At 35.7% G+C, this 23,274-nt stretch overlaps 1 protein-coding gene across 1 annotated transcript in view; it reads left to right on the top strand.

Moving 5' to 3' along the window:
* CCDC178 (coiled-coil domain containing 178) overlaps nucleotides 1-23,274 on the top strand; it is a gene marked incomplete at both ends in the record, with an annotated part of 164,779 nt that overhangs the window by 17,958 nt on the left and 123,547 nt on the right. Inside the window, 6 exons of the mRNA XM_082045605.1 lie at nucleotides 2,648-2,801; nucleotides 5,761-5,856; nucleotides 5,982-6,118; nucleotides 15,635-15,818; nucleotides 20,481-20,543; nucleotides 21,966-22,127. Coding sequence (XP_081901731.1) covers nucleotides 2,648-2,801; nucleotides 5,761-5,856; nucleotides 5,982-6,118; nucleotides 15,635-15,818; nucleotides 20,481-20,543; nucleotides 21,966-22,127 — 796 coding nt within the window. The remainder of the gene's footprint in view (nucleotides 1-2,647; nucleotides 2,802-5,760; nucleotides 5,857-5,981; nucleotides 6,119-15,634; nucleotides 15,819-20,480; nucleotides 20,544-21,965; nucleotides 22,128-23,274) is intronic.

Raw genomic sequence — 23,274 nt, forward strand, 5'->3', positions numbered from 1 at the left:
TATGTCAATTAATTTAACAGGGACATATTGCTCTCATTTTTTATTCTAATATTTTTCTTCCTATTTCTAACTTAATCTTCTTAGCTTTTTTAACTGTGCTAAATGTTGAGTAGATTTTCCAAGTGTTTATGGAGATACATACATGTCTTTCTCAATTTCATATAGTTAGTTTAGAATTTTAAGGTCTACTGATTGCTTAATCTCTCTGATCTTATATCTCTTCTGAGTTTGGACACTGAATGGTATGTTATTGTGTTCTCCAGCTACTTATTTGTCTTTACATTTTTCTTAGTTTCTTAGTTATTTTTGCCCTTGCCTGTTGTAATCACGTTATGTGCAGACTTTTAATTTCACTCCTTGCCCTTTCAGATCATTTGTAAATACATCAAAGCAACAGATATAGGATTTTGAAATACCCTGCTGTTGACCTATTCTTCCAATGAAAAATCTTCTGCATTTTTTTCATTGATATTAGAATTTGTCATCTCACCTTCTGACTATTTACTTCACTTTTCAATAGTCCTCTATGCAGGATTTTGTTCAGTTCCCTTTAGGATTATGTCTCAGCTGTTGGCTTGCTTAGCCATTGTAGGGAAGTGTGGGCAGTTTTCCTGTTTTGATTTTGTGATCTTGGTGGAAATCAAGGCTCTTGAGTTTGTTTCGTATTTCAAGAAAGAAAGTGTGTTTTCCTGTAACATGCATTCATCCTGAGGTGCATTAAAATTTCTTTACAGGAACACTTTGTTCTTTTGAAACAAGTCATGTTGTAAGTAAGATTACCATGATAAGAATAAGTATGTTATCTGTTTCACCTAGTTAAGTGATTTCCTATTCATACTACATGACAGTGATGTACACTGTTGTGCACCTTGCAACCTGTTTTGTTTGTGAGTATAAATTGAAGTAAAAATGCTACTGATGCAAGTACTTTTAGGAATATCAGCATATATGGGAAAAAGTTGTGTGTGAGACTTCTTTCTACTGCTCAGTGAAGAAAATTTTTTTTCCCACTGTATCTTTTTTATTGTTTTCCCCCCAAACCCATTTGCTAGACTGGTAATTAAAGTCATCCTTAAATTGCAGAGGAAGTTGACCCTTCACCTGCCATCTGAGAAGGACTAGAATAACATGTGGTATTGATAGATGTGAGAAAGACAGATTTGTGATGGCACAGACTTAAAAGACAGTTCTGCAGTTGATACTTTTTTCTTTATGTTCAATGTCATCAGTGAAAAATGGTGAAGACTGCATGAAACTCACGATATCGAGGCTGGGGTACATCACACAGCACAGTCTGTTATTTTTACACATATTTGCTGTGGCTGGTAGTACTGTATTTTTCCATGAGATTGTTGTAGCTGATACGTAATATGAGAAGAAAATTACGGTCTATGCCTGTTACATGTCTGTCATTCGAATAATTCCAAGTAGCATTTATGTGTTTCTTTCATGGGTGGTGGGACCCAAGAAAGGAGAGGTGTTAAAAGTGTTAGGTTTCACACTCTTGTTATATATATTCTGTGACATTAGGAGCGTGACTTTGCAAAGAAGTCTTTTCTCCATCACTAGATGGAGATCTTGGAAGCAAATAAGAGTGTCTATCAAATACTCTTGTAGGAATGGCTCTTGAATTAGTGATGAAGTCTCTTCATTATTGTTTTCGCTCATTTTATTGTGTTTAAGTATGCAAAACTTGTTCAGGTTTTATTTGGGTTGTAATGCAGATGTCTCTGAAATTCAGCTACTGTTAGTCTTAGTTTTGCTGTGGTGGATTTATTTTGCCATTTAAGGCATTATTTGGAATATGTCATTGACCAAGATTGTTCTCTGGGGAGCATGGGGGAAACTCCTCTTTTCTGCCTGCTGAAACAATAATAAAAATAATGGACAAGAACTATCAATCATTGTAAAATTTTATCCTGTTGTCCCTCTATTTCTTCTGCCTTTCACCAAATCCATGTTCATACATGGCTGTAACAAAAGACCTGTGCTCAGTTTATAATGACACCTAACAGTGTCTTATGGGAGTGTTTTGCTGATGATTGTTGTGGTTATTATTATATCTTTCTGTAATTAAGGCCACTTTTCCTTCTCATAATGCTGATAAATCCGCTATTCAGAGTCAAAGTAAAGTCCTTATCGCCGCCTATGACCTTGCTTACTGTCTGCAAGTTCCTTTTTACATGAGGAATTGATGTCAGTAAAAAAATTCTTCACAAATGGCATTTGTCCACGAGATGACAGTGCAGGGGATTGATTAAGTGAAGATGGCTCTGAACTAGATTCAGCCACTAGCAGAGAAAGAGGTTGACTCCTATTTTGTTTAATTTATATGCGAGGTATGAATCAAAGTCTCATCCTTAACTACCCCAATACCTGTTTAGTGGTCCAATTAGAAATTGTAATGTTGGCAGGCTATTTAAGTGCAAGTGAACTAGTAGCCTGAGTAGTTTTGTTATATGGCTGAAATTGCATGAACCTGCCAGATATTTTGACATTCTCTCATGCGTACCTGTTCAAGAAACGTAGTAGAGAATCAAAATAAATCTTTACTAATTCAGATCTGGTTTACATTTTCCTTTCTGGAGAGAGACTACCTTGGAATATTTCCAAATAGATGGATTCACTTTGTGTGTATTTCTATTAGGAATGAGTTAAAGCATTCTGTATTTACTTGGACCAAATACTGTACGAAGTTAAAAGAAACAGAGGAGAAGATTATAAAGGATGAAAAACACCTTGAGGAGTTAGTGAAGCAAAAAGCAGAAATCCAGGAAGATGCAAAACGTTGGAACAGCAAAGTGAGTCTTGAATATTTATAAACAAGCAAGTAAATGAGTATTTTTTATTGAAAAGTACATGAATGCCTGAATATTTCGTATGTTTAAGAGTGAAGGTCCTCTGTAAAAGTAGAAATACAAATACTGCTTTTAAAATGGTAGATTCTAGAGCACTCTCTCATTCATTCTCATGTTGTAGTATCATTTTTCAGCTTTATTTATTAAAAATATCATAATCAACTTACATTCATCTGAGTGACCTGGATATTTCTAGATGTTAGATGCATATCTGCTTAGTATTTCTGATCTTCTTAAATTGTCTTGAAGAAAGTGTGTGTTTGTTGGGACAGCATAAGCATCCTCCTGAATTAGCAGACTTTTTGACCTTGGCATGTGATGCACTCTTGCAGCATGCAGAGTGATACCCTAGTTTAATTAATATTCCCCTGTTTTCACCTATATTTGTTGAGGATTCACTTTGAAATCTTTACTTGGCAGTTTAAAATCTGAACTGGAGTTCCTCACACTGCCTGACTAGGAATTTTCAATTAATTGACAGCTTCATGTGTGAAAACAGTAGAAAATGCTTCAAACTGGATTTAGATGCTCACAACAGCACTTGTGAATTTTTTTTTTTGTAATATATGTATAAGTATGCGTATATACAAATATATCTATATATAAAAATAAAGTTTGAAATCCATTCTTTTGTACATGCCCCGTATTGTTGTGGTTTGTGCATCTAGATACCTGGGTCCTGGAATCCAGAATCTAGGTGGAGTATTTCTGCGAAGCTGAATCTACCAAGCACGCCCAAAACTTACCAAAAAAACCCCAAAGTACACCCCCTGCAAAAGTAAGGATATAGTAATATTTGACAGCAACCAATGGGCATGTTCTTGCCATTTGTTTCCAGTGGTGTATTACAATCCTATTCCTGTTATTGGCACCAGCAATTGCTACCAGCTGATAACTAGAACACCAGTGTTTTCAAATAGAAATAGAGCCAATATTTATTAGTGTCTTTTTTTTTTTTTTTCTCCTTTCTGGATTTGTTTCTAGCTGGGTTTGCCTGACCTGATATACTTCAGTATGTACTACTGGGGTATTTAGACAAACACAATGGAAAGAGAGAAATGTGCAACAGAAATGAGGTGGAGCATGGAACTGCTCCATTTTGTGACCACCTTTGGTTTGATCAGTTTATGCTATAGGTGAGCCAGAGTAGGGTTAGCATAAACATGTCCTGTTATTGTCGATTTTCTTCTAAAACATAACTAAATCAACTGACTGAATAAAGAAATCAGGATATTCAGAAAGCTCAAAGTGGTTGTTCTGGCCATCATAGAAATGTTACTGGGACAATGGGGTTATTCTGGGGATCAGGAAAATACTGGAATTATTTTCAGCTATTTCTGTGAGGTTTGAATTGAATCTAAATTGTAACATGACAATTGTCATGTACATCAACAAGTTTGAAGACAGAATTAGTGATGTAAATGAATAGTTTTGGACTTTTTTTTCCCCTGGCTTTTCCCTTGTGTAATTCATGCTGGTTTTTTACATTTTATGTATGACCTATTGAGAGCTGCAGCTTTTGACACTGTAAGAACAACTCTGTTTTCTTTTTTCCATGTTACCCAGATCTGCATTACAAAGGGTATCTGTATGCATAAAATCCATTTTCTGTATATACATGATTGATCTTCAAAGATTAGAATAAACCCTTCTTATATAATTAATGTCATAATGAGCTATTCCTCCTTTATTCTTTTATCTTCACTAATTACCTGCACAGTGTGACAGTATTTCAGGTCATTCCTGTCAAAATGGTTGCTCTGAAAACACTGAAAGAAGGAAAAAAGAATTCTGAATCATGTTTTTCCCATGTACTAACAATTTAAAAACTGGGACATTTTGCTCATATTTAATCTGTTGGGGATTTTTTCCCTGTGGATGTAACCAATTTCTTTGTCTTTCTCACACTTCCCCTGAACTATATTTCATAGAATATTTTACAGAGTGAAAGACTTAGCAATTTGCTTTTTAAACTCATTTTTCTAGATTATTAAAGTTGCTTCTTTGTGGTTCTTCTTCACAGAACATGTTCTATAATCCCAAACCATTCAGGTTAGGACCTTCAGTCCCCAACTAGTTTGGAAAGTACAGCCATACAAGGAAAAAAACCAGAATCCTAGCAAAGTACAACACAGCTATGACATTCTGGACAAGATAACAAAACAAATTGTTTCCCTCCTTAGCTGCTGGGACACAGTTACAAAGTATGTTTTGTAAATCTGCTCTTCATCAAGTTCTTGAAACAGCAGTAAGAAGTTGCGTGCCATTTAGAGTGCCTGTGTCCTAATTCTGTCCTGATCTTCCCACGTGTATTTTCTATCCCTATGCTAACATGTTTATCAATCCTGATCCTGCCCAGGCACGTTGTCTAGTCATATTCCAGATAGACCCACATGTCCATGGGGATTGTATAGGTAAGTTCTGCCAGGGTAGCTATGTCGTTTCAACCTCCGCAAAGGAAAGAGAAGTGAAGGCAACGAAGTTCATTAGGGTCAATGTGAGCAGGCATACCTTTACCTATCTAAAACCACTTTAGATGTCTTCCTTATCCTGTAGATGCTTATTTCCCTAACATCCTCATTTTTCCTTAAACTCCAGTGATTAAGTCAATAGGTATATTGAGATACTAAGGAAAATCTTGAGGCTGGGAGGAACTGAAGGTATTCTGTTTAATTATACCACATATGTCACAAATGAATTAGCAGGCTGTGAGGGTGTAGTGTAAAGATTCTTCAAGGATACATTGCAATGGCAATATATGCACATGAATACTGTATAATGAAATGTCTCTAGTTACTGTTTAACAGCCTTCCTTTTAAATGCGTTGTTTAAATATATTGTTGAATTATTACAAAGAAATATAGGACATATTCGTATTACTAACTTTACAAATATTTTCTAGGTAAACAATTTGAATAATAAACTAGCTGCCCAAGGGAATGAGAGCAGAAAAATATCAGATGCTTATTCTGAAGTGGTTAAAGCTGTGGAAGAATTAGTAAGTTCTTTATTGTTTTTATAGAAATGAAGAAAAAAATGCTTGCATACTTGCATTTTCTATGTTGGCCTCAAGTAATTTCAACTAGTGCTAAAGGTGTCTCTTAATGTTTTACTGTTCATTAGAAATCCACCAGGGAAAGAGATCTACAAAGTATAAAGCGAAAACTTCTCAATATTAGTGAGTCATTGAACATTTTGAAACATGAAAATGAAGAACTTGAAAGAGAAAATGAAGACTTTTTGAACAAATCCAGACATAGGTAATGCCTGCAATATAAATAGAGGAAGCAAGCGTTATTTATTCACTAAAATCATGCCTATAACAGTGAATCTTGCTTTTAAGTCTGTCTGTAATTTAATATTTCAATAATTAAAAATAATTTCAGGCTGAAATCTATCATCTGACTTTTTTTGCTATTCACTTGTTAAAATTCTGCAAAACAGAAACTAAGTTTAGACAACTAAAAGCAAAATGAAGAAGATTCTGAAATTCTCTGTATGTTAACAGAAACCTCAGTCCCCAGACATTTTGGTAAAAACTTGTATGGATTGTATTTGTATTTTTTTAATATATGACTGTTATAAACATAGAATCTGAAATACTGTTTTTCTCTATTTTCTTTGAATTCTTGTAAGACATTGTGCTCACATATTTTGTAGCTTTTTAGTTTATTGATTGCAAATAGCTAACTGTACATAATATTTTCAGTGCATTTGTAATATAACAACAAATAACATCAATTCTTTGTTCCTTCTTCCTTTGGACACTAGATTGATGGTGTTTTTATGTATCTGACAGGTTATCTTCTTTATGCCTCTAGTAATTTTGGATTTTATTGTTTGGTTTCAGCAAAGTCAACTGAAATATTCCTGAAAGTAATCATGTTCTTGTAAGTTTTGTAGAAATTGATGACTGAGTTGAATACAGACATGCTGTCAGCATGAAAACATTCCTTACTAGACCCCAAAAAATCCATACCAGAGATGCAGGAAAAAGGGAGGAAATAAAAAGATGAAAGAGAGGAGGAAGGATTTGCATACTCCTTAATAATGCCCTAAGTTGGAGCTCATACCTTACATACCAAAGTAAATCAATGATGGGACACAAATGCGTAAAAAAACAGGCTTCATTAGCTCTGATGTAGATGGAACTACGCATTTGGATTGTTAGAACATTTTAGAATTAGTGCTGTAGCTTTACAGATTTATTATTTTCAATTTCCTTGACATATTTTAGGTGGATTAGAACTTTTGTTTCATCATACATGTAATACAACAGAGAAAGAGCTTGCCCATGGTGGAAGTATTAACTGATAGGCTGAAAGAAGAAACTCTGATTTGTAGGAACATGTACAGGCAAATGCAGAATATAAGGAGAGAAAGGGGAGTTCTCAGAAAATAGGTTTGGGAAGCATTATTACTTGAGACCATCTTGTACACTAAAACTTTACAGGCATCTTAGAAAGACTGGACAAATTCATGAGAGAAATCCTTTGAGCATTCTCTATTTTACATATAATTTGTACTGTTGTGTGTCCTGATTATTGTCCCTCTGCATGTTCAGGAGTTCAAGAAATGCATATAAAAGTTCAGATTCAAGACCCAGAGAATGGTTATGACAAGTTCAGAGTAATGAAGGATTCCAGGAGCTCAGTTATTTATGTCTTCAAAGGATGATCTGTAGACATTCTTTGAAGGGGAAACGTCTTTTTAGACTGTTATTTAGTCTAGTCCCAGGGAACAATGAGTAGAACCTGAATATAGAATTTCACTCTAAGTATTTTTAAAGAAAAATATTAATTCAGAAGAATTACCTTTTAAATGTTTCTTCACTGGAAAAACAAGATTCTGATATAATCCCAGATTTCTATACATTGCTTTATTATAATTTAACTCTCAGAAGGCTTTTCTCGAATGCTATTTCACACATCCCCTACACTCTCTCAATTCTACTTTCAAGACCACTGTCCTAGCATGAAAGGTATTAGTTCTTAAGGGAGAAAGGAATTGCTAATCCCTCCTAAAAATGAGAAGTCCTCTTATGTGGTACTGAGTGGAAGAACAAGGGAAGAGTTCTGTTAACAGGGCTTTTTATTTGAAAATTCCCTCTTATCTTTTTGGACTTCTTGACTGAATAAGGAGTGTTTTACACAAAGGCTATAACTAACTATAGTTCTCTTGGGCAGTTTACTATTAAGTGCTATGAAGAGGCAGGATGTTTTCTTCTGCTCAGAAATTTTTCTCTTTGATCTGCCACTAATCTCTTGCTTTATATTGGAAATAATTTGAATGTCAGATCATTAGTTCGATACTCTGAGCCTTTTGTAGCCTCTCACAAACTATCTCAATATAATTATATTTTATTTTTCATTTTCCTTTCTGAGTGCATTGTGATCTCTGTATGGTATTTGGTATTAGGGAAGAATTGCTGTATTATATTTAATTGCTATATTCCATCTGAATGTGATTCTTAAAATCAACACGTTGTCTCAGTCTAAGATTTGCAGTGCTTGTTTCATTCAGTTGTATGCTAACAGAGTCTGACATGTTACTTCAACAGGACTAAAAAGTGACTGCCCACTTCCTACTAGGCTGCAAGAAGATAGAGAATTGTCTTCTAACACTCCTCCTAGAAAGCTTAGTTGTGTATCTTTCCTGTTTAAAACATGTGGTCCATACAAGAAGTGCATCTCATGATCAGCTGAGATTTTAGGGCCACATGCAGTCTAAACAGTCTCATTTCCTGTACAAAGTGGGTAAAAAACAAAGCTCAGCTGCCCGCAATTCCTCTTTATTGACTGAACTTCTAAGTTTGTGTCCAACTGTTAGTACTTTTATTTAAAATATTTCTGTCCTAGTTATGTTTCGGTAGGATTTCTAATACTGTGGTCAACTAAGAATATGTGTTGGCTTGTCTAAACAATTTTAATTTCTTTCTCTCAGCTTGCTTTAAAACAATTGTTCTTTTAAATTGGTCACCCAGTATCCCTACGGTATGGACATTTAAGTGTTAAATTCCCACTATGAAGTGCCAATTTCATTAAGCTCCCCAAACCTGTCTTCTGTGGTGGCTGTTAGATAAGAAGTGTTCTTGCAGTAGTAGCTTAGAGGAGGGCCTCAAATATCTTAGAAAAGAGAAAGTGCAAACACTGTTCAGCAATAGCTGAAATACTAGTGCAGTGCCAATGCTGTTTTAGCCACTAATCCAAAACACAGCACCATGCAGGCTGCTATAAAGAAAGTTAACTCCATCTGAGCCAGACCCAGTAAACCTGTCCAGGGGATTCCGTACCTATTATGAGCTTCACTGCTTCTCATAATTATCCTCAAAGTAAGATTGGACTTGTCACTCAGATGTCAGTATCCCCACCTGTCCAAAACAGTTTTGTTACCAATATCTTGCCATTGTCAAGACTGTAGACATCTTTTTACACTTGCATTGAACCCGAGGAGCATCTGTTGGCTGTTTTTTCTTACCCTCTTGTTTCTCATTTATTCTCACTGGTTTGATATTGCTATTTTCTAGTAATTGATTTATTTGTTAATATGTATTTAGCAACATAGACTAAATGGTCAGAAGGGTCATAGACTTTTATGTTGTTATAATACTGATTTTCTTACTAGATTTGAAGGAGTTTTAATTGCTAGTCAGCTCCTTTGTTTTCACTATGTCGTAGTCTCTTCCCATCCCCAGCCCAGTGAAATTTCTTTTCTGCTTTTCCAAGACACAGATCTGAAGAAATTGGGGAAGGTGTTTTCTGTTACTAAAGATTTTATTTCCTAGAGAGACTTAAACTTATTGCTCATGACCATGATGGGAACACTGTTCAATCTATTTCTGACTTGTTCACCACAGAATCTTCTTGAGTACTGTTTGTATTAATGGGAAAAAACAAAACAAAACAAAAAACCACAACAACAGCAACAACAAAACCACAAAAAACCAAACCAAAACACAGAGACATCCATACTGTGTTGGCTGATCCCTTTTATACTGTGTATGGCTTTTTTTCAAGACTTTTTTTCTCAAGTTGCCTTTTTACAGGAACCAGCCAGCTGGCTTACAAGTATTCTTAATCCAGTGTATAGACATCTTCCTATCAATAAATGTAAAATCCTTACCTCTTCTTACAAGGAATTAGCCATTTCAAAAAATTCTTGTGCTCTATCTTGGTAAGATATCCATTTCCTAAAATGGATGTCATATTGTCCCAATATCTTCTATGAGACCATTGAAGTGAGCCTACTTTTATAATCAGAGGTGTACTTCAAATTATATTGATGGCATTTGTGAGGACAACTTTGCACACATTGATACTGAGTGCTGTGCAGAAGCATCCAGAAATAATGTTGCTTTTGGCAAAAAAAAATAAATCCTGAAGTATTCCAAGACCTATCTTCAGGTAACATGTGATTGATCTTAGAAGGATCTAAAATACGAAGTTTATGCAAACAAGTATTTAGGTGGGGAAAAAAATTCCAGTTACTGAAATACTTTGGGATTTGTTGTCCATATCAACATTCACCTTCCATCTGTGTTGTCTTTCTTTCATAGCATGTTAAGCATCTTGGATGAAAGAAGCTGAGGAAAACAAGCGCATTTGACCTGACATGTAATGGCTGAATACATACATCTTACAGATACTCTTAGGTCAAAAAATCTCAGGTCCACATGCCATGCTCACTTACTGAATGTATGAAGGCTTAGGAAAAGAAAAATAAAAAACTCAAATGGGGAGTTCATGCGTAAGCTGCAGAAGTTGTGATAAAATTTTCAACATGAGTACATAGAGTGGAGTGTGGGACACATACACTGAAGAATCATAGTTCTTTCAGCTGTAGTCCACTTGCTTTTCTGCTTGAAATATTACGTTCCTCTTGCATCCATGCTTGAAGTGGTTTTACCTCCAGATTTGTGGGTAGCCTTGTATGCATCAAAACAGTTTTGCTCCACATGAAAGGTATAGGAAATCAGAGTGGAACAGTCATTGTTTGGTTCCTTTCATTTCTTTCCAGCTTCAGCGCAGATCTACTTGGTTTGCACTGTTCAGATGAATCACTTTTTTGGCCTTGGCATTTTGATATTTAAGTCTTTTTACAATCATAGATATTTTGGAAGGAATTTGTGAAGCCATTTAGTTGCTGTCTTCCTCAAAAGATTAGTTATATCCATTTTAAGAAAAAAACAGAAGAATATATTTGTAGGGTTTCCAGTCTTGCCTGTTTCAAAACTCCCCTAGGGAAAGTGAGTAGTTAGTTGCCCAGTGACCTTTTGTCAGTATTTTAGAATATGTGTTATTTTCTTCAGGTAATTTGTTTCTGGTAGATAATTGTTTTTCCTACACAGTCTGCTCTAAGTATTGTTTGTATGAAGATGTTATGGGGTATAAGTAAACATTAAAATTGCTTAATTAGGAGAACTGTATGTGTTGAAGCATGTGATTTGTATTTGCATGCGGAATTTGCTAAATCAAGTAATCTATCTCTGATTAAATAATTAATGAGAACTATTTCAGAATTAGGTCACCAGACCATCTCTAGAAAAACTTTATCTTGTGAAAGTGATGTGGCAGTGGTCTGAATAGTTCAAATCAGTGTTATCTGAGACTATAGAATTCAGAAGCTCTGTCATAGCTAATCAGAAACCATTACCAAAGGTGTATGGAAATGTTTTATTCAGGGACAGATTTACAGCTGAACTCTCACCTGGTAGTCAGAATATCCTTGAACCTCTTTTTGCTGGGTAGAGTATTGTAATTACTTCTGATCCCACCTAAGTATTTAGTGTTTTGTCTCAGGGCATGACATAGCATACCTTCACAAATTCCTCATTTGCCACTGATCCTTCATGGCATTATTTTCTTGACCTCCTTCATAAGCCTGTCTGTAACTGGCAATCCACTTATAGTTATAAGTGACGTAAGTCATGGTTATGTCACAACCCTGGTTACTACTCACATTGTTATTGTTGGTTTCTATTTATCCCATTGGCAACTTCACTGGTGTGCAGGAAAGTGTAACCAGTGTGTGACAGACCAGACCTGTGGAATTCTGAAGTGTAGAACTATTATAGTCTAATGAGATGGCTCCTGACTAAATGGTCTTAGACTTGGAAGTACTAGAGTACATTGGCTTTCATATTGTCTCCCTTCAGCCAAAAAAAAATCTCGGTTGCTCTTTATTGTTATCACCTTTGATCACTATCATCCAGGGCAGATCTGAGCTGTTCGCATGTGTACTCTTGGCTATATTTTTCCTAACATGATTGTAGTAGATCTTGATCATCACCAGTGTTTTAATTCACAGGGAATAAGATCTTTTAGATCTATGAAAGATCATTTTGTCTCAGCAGCTGCAAAAAAACCTGGGAATCCTTTGTATTTAAAGATTGTCTAAATTGATAACTAAATATGCAACACCTTGGATCTTGGGGCAGACCAGGGTGATCTGATTATTTAGATGTTTCAGGAAGCACCAGTGGTGTAGTGGTATCATGCAAGATTCCCATTCTTGTGACCCGGGTTCGATTCCCGGCTGGTGCAGAGAAAATTGCTGTCTCCTATCTTGCACAGCAGCTGTAGCCCTACAACTTCTGAATAATCAAGCCGCCTTGAGCTATCACAGAAATCTGTACTTACAACAGTGACAGGTGGTGAAAGTAGTCTCTCCTGTTTCATGTGGGTCTCAGGTTTTTGGTAGGGCTATTGCACCTTCTGCGATATCTTTGAAAAATGCTTGTATGTGAGTTTATGTAAACCAGTCAGTCATAAGGTGTGTGACATTTCTGTAGTCTCTGGGTCATGTTTTGCATTTTGGAAAGATCATGTTGCAGTTTCAGTTCTATTGGGACTGAGCTCCTATCTTCAGCAGATTGGTCAACTGCTTGGGAATCACAGTAAACTGAGTCTAGTTATGGGCAATCTGTTAATAGGGAAAGGGCAGTTGTAACACGTAAGGCATACATGGTATATGTTAGGTATAGTTCATCAAGATACATGCAGATATAGTTTTCTGTTCTCTTGCTTTGAACTTCTGTATTACTTGAATTTTGGGGAAGGGAAATTAAGCTGCTATAGGTGTGTGTAGAGTTGTGTGTGTGTGTGTGTGTGAAGTAATCCATGAGGTTTAGTCCTTACCTGGTTAGAAATCTTTGGGTTTTGTAAGATAAGGAAGTGTGTGATCAGTGCCAACCTGTTGTGAGTTTGCAGATTAAGTATCAGAAACAGAAAATCTTTACAATATCATTTAGGCTTATAATTCTAATTAGGCAAATATTCAGTGGTAGTTAACAGTTTATATTTCAGTGACCCCATTCTTCTACAAAGAAACATTCCATTGCAGAACATTAAGTTCTAATGATAGAGAGGCTGTATTCTGTCAGTCAAAGTAATATCAATGTTTACCTGTAGATTTTTCATATCTGATTCAGTTTGGGTTTTGCTGTGTAATCTGATAGTCTAATCAAATGGTATTTTAACTTCACCTCTGTTAAACAGTTCACTTCTACTGAAAGTTTGTTTGAATGCAAATAAACTAGAATTGTTTTATGTGACCTAAGAGTTCTGCAAATAGCAACATACTTAGAAATTTGAATTCACCAGCTGTATTACTCACCTGTACCACTGCACTGGTATGAAGTACTCTGGACATGGTCATTTATTATGAGACAGATGAACTGAGACTGTGTGACCAGTTTCAGCTCTTTCAGATAAAGGGGCTGTTTTTGCCATTTTCTTCTCATCTAAAATTGACAGTTTTATATTATATTTGGGAAGAGTGAACCAAAAAAGCTGGTTAATATTCAAGGATCACCTCCTTCACGCTCAAGAGCAGTCCATTCCAATGAGTAGGAAGTCAGGCAAAAATGCCAGAAGGCCTGCATGGATGAACATGGAGATCCTGGCAAAACTTGGACAAAAAAGGAAGCATACAGAAGGTGGAAGCACGGACAGGTAACCTAGGAGGAAGCAGGGAACCTGATGACACAGGACATGGAAAGGGTGAAGTACTGAGTGCCTTCTTTCCTTCAGTCTTGATCAGCAAGAGCCATCCTTCAGGACTCCCAGGTCCCAGAGACGTGAGGGAAAGGCTGAAGCAAGAAAGACATACCCTTGGTGGAAGAGGATCAGGTCAGGGACTATTTAAGCAAACTGGACATACATAAGTCCATGAGTCCCAATGGGATGCACCCATAAGTGCTGAAGGAGCTTGCTGATGTCATTGTGAGGCCACTCTCAATAATCTTCGAGTGACAGAAAGAAGTGCTTCAGGACCAGAGGAAAGCAAATGTCACTCCTTTGTTCAAGAAAGGCAGGAAGGCAAATCCAGGGAACTACAGGCAGGTCAGCCTCACCTCAGTCCCTGGGAAGGTGATGGATCAGCTAATCTTGGAAACCATTTTCCAGGCACATTTCACAAGGACAAGAGGGTCATTGGGAGTAGTCAGCATGGATTCACCAAAGGGACATCATGCTTGACCAGGCTGATAATTTTCGATGATGAAATGACTGGCCTGGTAGATGAGGAGAGAGCTGTGGATATTCCCTACCTGGACTTCAGTAAGGCTTTTGACACAGTCTTCTATTAAGATACTCATAGAGAAGTTGCTGATGTACAGGCTAGATGGACAAAGACTGAGGTGGATTGAAAACTGACTGAATGGCCAAGCCCAGAAGGTCATGCTCAGTGGCACAAAGACAAGTTGGAGTTCAGTAACTAGCAATGTACCCCAGGGGTCAATATTGGGTCCAGTCCTGTTTAACATCTTCATTATTGATCTGGATGATGGAGCAGAGGGTACCCTCGGAAAGTTTTCTGATGACACCAAACTAGAAGTGACTGATACACCGGAGGGCCATGCTGCCCATCCAGAGGGACCTTAACAGGTTGGAGAAACAGGCCCAAAGGAACCTCTTGAAGTTTAACAAGGAGGAGTGCAAAGTCCTGCACCTGGGGAAGAACAACACTGGGCACTAATGTATGCTGGGGGCTACTCAGTTGGAAAACAGCTTGGCAGGATAGGCCCTGGGCAGTCCTGGTAGACACCAAGTTGAACATGAGCCAGCAAAGTGCACTTGCTGCAAAGAAGGCTAATGGCACCCTGGGCTGCATTGGGAGGAATATTACCTGTATATTGAAGCAAGTGATCCTTTCCCTCTACTCAGAACTGATGAGACCACACCTGGAGCACTGTGTCCAGTTCTGGGCTCCCCAGTACAAGAGAGACATGGACATTCTAGAGAAAGTCCAACCAAGAACCATGAAGATGATGAAGGGATTGGAGCATCTCTCCTATGAGGAAAGGCTGAGAGAGCTGGGACTGTTCAGCCTGGAGAAGAGAAGGCTCAGGGGGGATTTTAAGAATGTATATAAATACTCAAAGGGTATGGTTGCTGATGCAGGCTGTGGATTCTACATCCACAGAGATACTCAAAAGCCATCTGGACATGGTTCTCAGCAACTGTGTCTAGGTGGCCTTGCTTGAACAGATTAGTTGGACCAGATGAACTCCAGAAGTTCCTTCCAACCTTAGAAAAGGATACATATAATTGTTTGATATCAATGAACTATCAGGGCTTATACTCATGAATAAAGAGACTTTAAAATTTTTAAAAAGTATGAACCTGGTGTTTTCAGCATCAAATACCAGGATGATAAAATACTGCTTTTGATTTTAAATGTTTCAGCTTTACTTACTAAATAACGAGTTTTACTTTCATTTTTTTAAAATATACTTTATAAAAAGAACTGTAAAATTTTCTGTTTAATTTCAACAGCTCAAGAAAACAGGAGATGTACCAGTCAGAAATCAAAACTGCCTGCAGAAGAATGTGTAAGATTGAAGAGGAAATAGAAAGACTAAATGAAGATCTCTATAATGCTGCATTGTCCTACAGTGAGAAAAACACAAAGTATTTGGATTTAAAAAAAAACAAAACGGAAGAAGAAGTCTCTTTCAAGGTATAGTTTTTAATTTAAGTTCATTTTTTAGACCGTAAGAATAGAAAAAATTATATTTGTATGAAAGAATTATTGGGCAAGCAACCTAATATTAAAAAAAATAATAATTTAAATCTTATGATGGTAACTGTGTATTTTAAAACACTTGAAAAATGGCAAATAACAGTAGATTCTGAAAGAGAAAATAAACTTGTTGCTAGATGGTCACAGGTAATGGCAGGCTAAAAGGTAAAGTTAACACATTAAATATTCTCAACCATACAAAGATTTTTTTTATCCCTTAGTGATTTAAAATTAATACTAACAAATAACAATCAATTTCTTTATGTAACTAAATTATTAGAATTCATAAGTCAATATAGTTTTATTTTATGATAATGTAACCATTATGAATTAAATACTACATTAGAATAATTATTTAATTATCTTTTAGATGTCACTAGTTATCTAGAATGTAAGTTTTTGTTCATCCTTATGTAGAAGCCTTGCCATGATTATGAAGGCTTACAAGACTTAAAGTATTTTTGTTTTTTCACTTTTCATAATTCTTAATAATATTGTACATATGCATACAGCTTTTAGGATTAGTGTTATTGCAGAGTGTAAGATTAATCATTCAGAAATATGAAAAGAAAATAGTATGGGGACTTTTCAAGAGTCTTTTTATACCAGGGAGATAATAAATGGTATTTTGCATATTCTTCACTAGAGATCTTCTGCTTTATGTAAAGTACAGATTGCCTGGAAGGAAAGACTTTCGCTGTTTTATTTCCAGTAATAATTTTAGGATTTCCTAACTTTTAATCAGTAAAATTAAGAACATTAATGGTACTTTCCTGGTTATAGTGTGCATTGGTATATTAGGCACTCCACACGCTTCCTGCCTGCTTGTTAAAGGTAAAGGTATGTCCAAGTACCAGACTCTGCTTCTAAAAAGAAAGGAGGAATCATTGGATGTGATTTAAGACAGAGCCAGTTATAAAGCTTATAGAGCCAAGATAAAAAAATAGTAAAACCTGAGCCAGGGAAGCCTTAGAGCTGTTTTCAGAATAATACGAGTGAGTCAGTTTTGCATTTGTTAAGGCCTTTCATAGTGTCAGGTTGTCTTCTCTTGGATCAAATTTATATTCCTGGCAATATCTGAATTTGCACCATGTAGTTTTGTCCTATAAATTGTCTTTTTGGTATGTTATGCTGTTTTATAGCCATATGTTTTAATATTAAATGTGTGTGACTTTTCTGTCTTGTTTGTATATAAATTTGCCAAGCAACATTTTTTTTCCCACATTCTCAGTGTTGTGTGCTGAAATATTTACACAAATGCTTGTTCAACTATAAAATCAGTGGAATCAACTATGTTTCTTCTTATGGTTTAAATATTTAAGGGATGCTAAATGTTAGTCTAAGAAATTAGGATTTTAGAAGTGATTCAGGCAAAACCCCTGCTTATTTGCTGTCTTACATCCAATTTTTTGTCTTAATTTATATTTTCCCTCTATTAAAAGTTAATTTAGAATTTATGATTTTTTCTTCCATTAATTTTACAATCACATTTTGGGTTTTTGATATCTACAACATTCTGTGATAAAGACTTCAACAGTTTTTTCATGTGTTATGTGAAAAGTTACTTTGTTTCTTCATTTTCTGCCTAGCAGGTACTATCTTCATATAGTGCCCTGGTTCTTACTTTCAAAGACGTATTGGTCAGTCATTCCATATTCGCTTCCTAGATGTCACACATGACTTTGCAGGCTTTTATCATATTCTTCCTCCTTTTCAAGAGAAAGATCCATTAACTTATGTAATGAATGGGAACTGTCCCATGTCTGTCATCCAGTTCTGTCTTCCAGTTCTGTTATTACTGGGACAGAGCACAGAGTATTCAATATGCAGACACCTCTTCGGCATATATAATGGTATAATGATGACTTTTGGTTTGTTCTCTATTCCTTTCATAATAGTTCCTAACAGTAGATTTATTCTTTTAAATGCAGTGGAGAATTATATTCTCCACAATCTGGTTCCTTTTAGGTTACTAGACAGCTCAGAATCTAGCTTTTTATGAAGTGGGGGCTTTGTCCTAATGTACAAACATACATGAACCTTCATTGAATTTTGTCCTCAGTAAATAAAAAATAATTCATAAAAATGTGCCATTTTCCATAGTATTGCTCACTATCACCCAGATATCTCGTCTCAACATACTTCTTAAATCCTTCAGAAAACTGATGAATTTTGAGGCACAGCTTCTCAGTCATGCTGAGTCCTCTCCTATGCATCAGATTTTCAGTGTGTCACCTAATTATTTTTTCCATAATAATTCATATTATGAATTTGCTTCTCAGGGCTTTGAAGGGTTTTTTGTGTGTGTGTTTTGGAATTTGAGCTTTTTTTTCTCTATCATATATTGTTTTCTGAGTGCTTCATGGTAAGTCTGTAAGTGCTTCTGATCATCTGTTGGCCTTACATTGCATCTAGCAGGCTTCCTATCAGATGTTTTTGGAAAAGGACCTCGTTTATGTCCCTTGCAGGTTTTCCCAAAAACTCTTATTTAGCTTGCCTGATGGTATTTTCAGATTTAAACAGGGAAAGGTCAGAATGTTTTATGTTTTCATTTTTTTTAGACATAATTTTGACTTTTTTGTCTTGCTTCTGATAGCTTCTCTTCTGTTTAGTGGTATTAATTTTATTTTTGATATTTCCAAAGTGTCTGTCAAAACTTGACTTGCCTGTGCTTTGAGCTTCCAGTATGATATCTGTAAGAAATCTCCATTTGACTTGCAAGTATTCTACTCCTTCAGCTGTTCCTTGTGAAGCTTTTAATACACTTCACTAATTTTTATTTAAAAAAAAAAAAAATTGACTACAGTGTTACTCTTTGGATTTCATTGTCCCTTAATCTTTCTTCACAGGTCATAATGTTAACATCCCAGGCATGCAGTCAGTCAGAAATGTGTCTCAAAGCTATACATTTATGGGTAGAGAGGGAGTTGCATTCTGTAGATATTCTGGTTTACTTGTTGGCACAATTTCTACATGAAGCCATTACTAGTGGTCCTGCCATTCGGGTTGCTTCACTGACCTTGTTAATGAATATCTCCATTCCTACCACTTGCAGAATGACCATGCTGTCAATAGCTTTAAGTTAACATTGCTGTATTTAGTCTTAGTTACCATAAATTAGTAAAGATGTTGTATTCATAATAATTTAAAGCATACATATACACACAAAGAAATGCACAGGGAAGGAGACCAGTTGCAAGAGCTATTTGCAAGGTAAAAGTTAGTGCACAGAAACCGGGATACCTCTCTAACTTAGGCAACAGTGAACAGTGGTGAATTTTTTATATGATCATATAAATGAAGGTGCAATTTATAGTTGGCTGCCTGGTCTCTGCTGATATTCTGTGAGAGCAATTACCCCCTGGTGTGTCTGAAAAAAATGTCTGTCTGTAACCACCAGTTAAACTGTATCCTTGGGCTACTGAATAGAGTGAAAAATATGCAATCACCAAGTGTTATCATTACTCATTCAAAATATTGCTGCATTTTGGAGAGTAGTCCAGATGCCACAGTTTGTCTAATAGACTCAGAGATTTGGGCTCAAATAAATTATATGTATGTGTGGGCAAAGAGGTGTGAGGGAGATCGAAGGGCCATGGGCACGAGTTGTTGCTTGGAGTTATACTTGGAGCAAATATATAAACTTTCATCTGGAAAAAAAGGCTTTTACTCATTGATTACAAGATGTGTTATCCACATGAACAGTGATCTCTGTTCTATTTCCTTGAAGTTCCTAATAATGTTTGGGATTTGGGGTTTGAGAATATATGGGGAAGTTTTGCACCTGGTTTTGTATTTTCTAATGTATGTGGTATCTGGGAGAAGTTTATGACCTCTTTATGCAGGAACTTCTGTGCAGATATGCACAGATATGCACTCACAAAGTGCAGATATGCATGTGAGTAAAACATCCTGAATAAACACATTTCAATAACAGAATTGATTGAGTCAGTTTCTTACTTTACCATTGGCTATGATGTACTTAGTTTTGCTTAAATAATCAGTTTTCCCCAATTCACTTAAAAAAGGAAATAGAAGGCCCTAATTAGTGTTTGGCTTAAATTGTAATAACATATAGTTATGATGCTAATCTGATGTACGTTAAATTAGAGGGTTTCAAGGTGCAAACTGTAACAATGTGCTACATAACTGTTATCCTAGAGGTGATATGAGTAGGATAGTCATATAAGAAAGGGCTAAAATATGTTCAGATTTTTACTAGAAATTACAAAAAAAATGTCTCATCATATAAAATATAGTAGGCACTGAAATTTTTAAATTTTGAACATTTGATGTTCAAGATCAATCTAGGTAAGCCAGCTCAGCTCCTTCATGTATTTAATTATTTTAAGCTGCTAAAATTAAATTACATTAAATCTAGAAGATATGGTTGATTTTCTTATAGTATGGTCTGTATTTATTTACCTCTTGTGCCTGAGACTCTTTTGTAATTTTCCTTTTTAATATAGTTCTATGATACATGAAAAAAAATTAAAAGTGGTCTTCATCCTTACTGTGATGTTAGTGTTAAATTTTCATTGCCTTTGTCTAATAACTTGCTTTCTTATGCATTGTATATGTTTTATTTTTTTCCCCAAGAATTCAGAGCAGAATCTTAAAAAAGAAATTGAAGATCAAAAAGAATTTTGTGAAGTGACTCAGGTAAACATGAATTTACTACAAATCTAAAATCTGCTTCTACTTTCTTTTTACTTCTTACCATGAATTAACTTTGAGTACCTTGTGGCCAACTCAAATAGAAGGCTGATGGTTTTTGCGAAGTAGTGATGCCTTTTGTGTAACAACTAGGAAAATTTAAATACTCCTGAAAACATGAAACACTTTAGTTGTATCCCCGTTATTCACAATAATTTCCAGTTTGCTTTAAAAGATAAAAACCCTTTAGTAATATTCCATATATGCAGCAACATTGTCATTTTAATTTGTATATATTTCTTACTTCGGTTTCTGTAGAAAGTGCAATCAGACCCTCACCTTATATTCACACATGCATATGTAAAATAGAATGGCCGTAATGCCATTTATTTTCTCCTGGTGTGAACCACTAAATTCACACAACACACTTTGGTTCCCTTTTTCTATTGTCAAATTTAGTTCTTCTTGACCTCAGTGATACTTTTCTACCATCCTCGGGCAAGTATTGATATTTCATCAGTTTCTCTGACTGAAATCCCAAGTTTGGCATCACCAAAAGGGGTATTTTGTTTACATCCATCCTTTCATAGGTGGATTCCATCTGCTGTCTTCTGCAAGAGCATGCATAATGGTCATATTCAAACTGTTGTAATAACTACCAGGTCTTAAAGCCTCAAGCAGGACACTGAGTGGAAGCTCCAGGACTATTTTCTGAAGAAGTCCTTAATCTCTGCATTCAGTGTCATGAGCAAGAGACCTTAGAGCTGGGTTGTCACAACCAATCTTTGGCTTCTGTCTGAGCAGCAAGTTTTCAGAGATCACTTCTTTGTTCCTCATTATGCCAGAAAATCAAGGTCAATGTTTCCATGGCATTGCCATGGGCAATCTTCTAATGCCATTGAGTATAAAGCAATAGTGATCCAAAAATGTTAGTGGTTTTCTGGGAAGCTTGTTGATTCCACCTACCAACCATGTTGTCAACTGGAACATTATCCATAACTTCATAACTAACATGCCTATGCTGATTTTAGTTCCCATCAGAAAATATTTTCACTCTTGGCATTAATTTTTAGAATTTTAATTCCTCTTTTCTACTATTTGCTTAAATAGTTCTGTAAATTCATTGTCTGCTTCAACGTCATTTTGCATTTCCTAACATATCTTGCTGATTCCCCCACTGTATTTTTCTTTGGCAGTTCTGCTGACTGTTCAGCTTTTCCTATTCAAAAGCTTCTGGCATATGCCAACTTTTCCTTCCTTTTGAAGAAATTTTAATCACCTCATGATGTATTTGTTAACTTTTACTTTTTGTTAACTTTTAACCTTTTGTTTACTTAGGAGTATAAGTGTTATTTCAGATTTGGATTTTTCGTGCTCTACTGCTTTTGAAATACTGAAAGTTAATTCTATATATATTTTAATGAACAGGACAGGATTCAAGCAATATATGATGATCTAGAGGAAAAGCAAAAAGAGAACCTCAAGAAAAGAGAGGAAGATATGAAGAGGATAGAACAGATTGAGAGACAAGTGGCTGATCTAGAAACAAAACTTAAAAGAAATAAAGATATACTTAAAGAGAAGAATGAGGTAAAAGCAGTAGATTTTAGACCATTCACTAACATATTTTTGATCATTATTTAAGAAAAAAAAGGATACAGAAGTTCGTAGCTCAGAAGAGTTGGGTTATTAAGTGTGCAGTTGTGCAATGTAACAAAATATACAACATAATTTCAGCCTTATTTTTGACCTTTCTTGCTTTCTATATTAGAAACAATCTTCCTGTCTCTTTTAACTTCTGTGTTTTGTTTTCTTACAAAAGGGAAGCCTGTTTAGTACTTACTTGTTTCCTTTGTATTTCTTTTCTTATTTATAAACTGAAGACAACAACTAGTATATGAGCCATGGCATGCTGGGGACCTTCTTCACTTCCCTGCAGAATGGGTGATACTGATAAAAATGTTTTTCCTTCCTCTCATTAAAGCTCTTTTTTGTATAGTAAAAAAAAAAACCAAAAACAGAACAACAAGATTTTTGTATTAAGAACAGGTCCCCAACCTACTTGAGCTGACTCTTACCTTCCAAACATTTCTTCTACTTCTAGGAGAGCAGTCCTACTTTTATGGTGTGACATTTTCATTGGCACCTCTAGCATCTTGAAAGTACTACTAAAGAAGCCTTTTCCTCCAGTTATCCAGTGATAACGTAGTAGCCTATTCCTCATATTTGCAGGGTATACTAGTGGTGTTAACCTTTCCTAAGGTTAAAACCTGGAGAAAATTTTCAGAGAAATAACCTTTTGTCTAGATCTACTCAAAAGAATAAGAGGAATACTAATTAAGTTGTGTGACTGAGTTTTTCTTTCATTTTTAGAATTTTCTAGATCTGGTGATCTTTTAGATCTTTGAAAACTTGGCTTATATGGTGTGCTACAACAGTGGTAATAGAGGCCAGATTGCAAAGTGGGCAATGTTACCTAAATAAATTATTGTTTGAAAATAAGGCATTACAACGATGGATGCTTTTGAAAAATACCTGATAGTACGTGGATCAGTTGACTAGTAGTCCTACAGACATGAGACCTTAGCTAGGTAGATAATAATTTCCTTAAGCGGTACTGATAGCTGTATGTCCCCCTGCCACCTCAACAAATGTTTGTAGAAACAGACCTTGTTTTTCTAAAATGACGTGGAAATATTCAAAATCTGAACCATAGTCCAGTACAAGATATAATGTC

The sequence above is a fragment of the Streptopelia decaocto genome (genome assembly GCF_964273445.1).
Source record: "Streptopelia decaocto genome assembly, chromosome: 2".
In the NCBI taxonomy this organism is placed as follows: Eukaryota; Metazoa; Chordata; class Aves; order Columbiformes; family Columbidae; genus Streptopelia; species Streptopelia decaocto.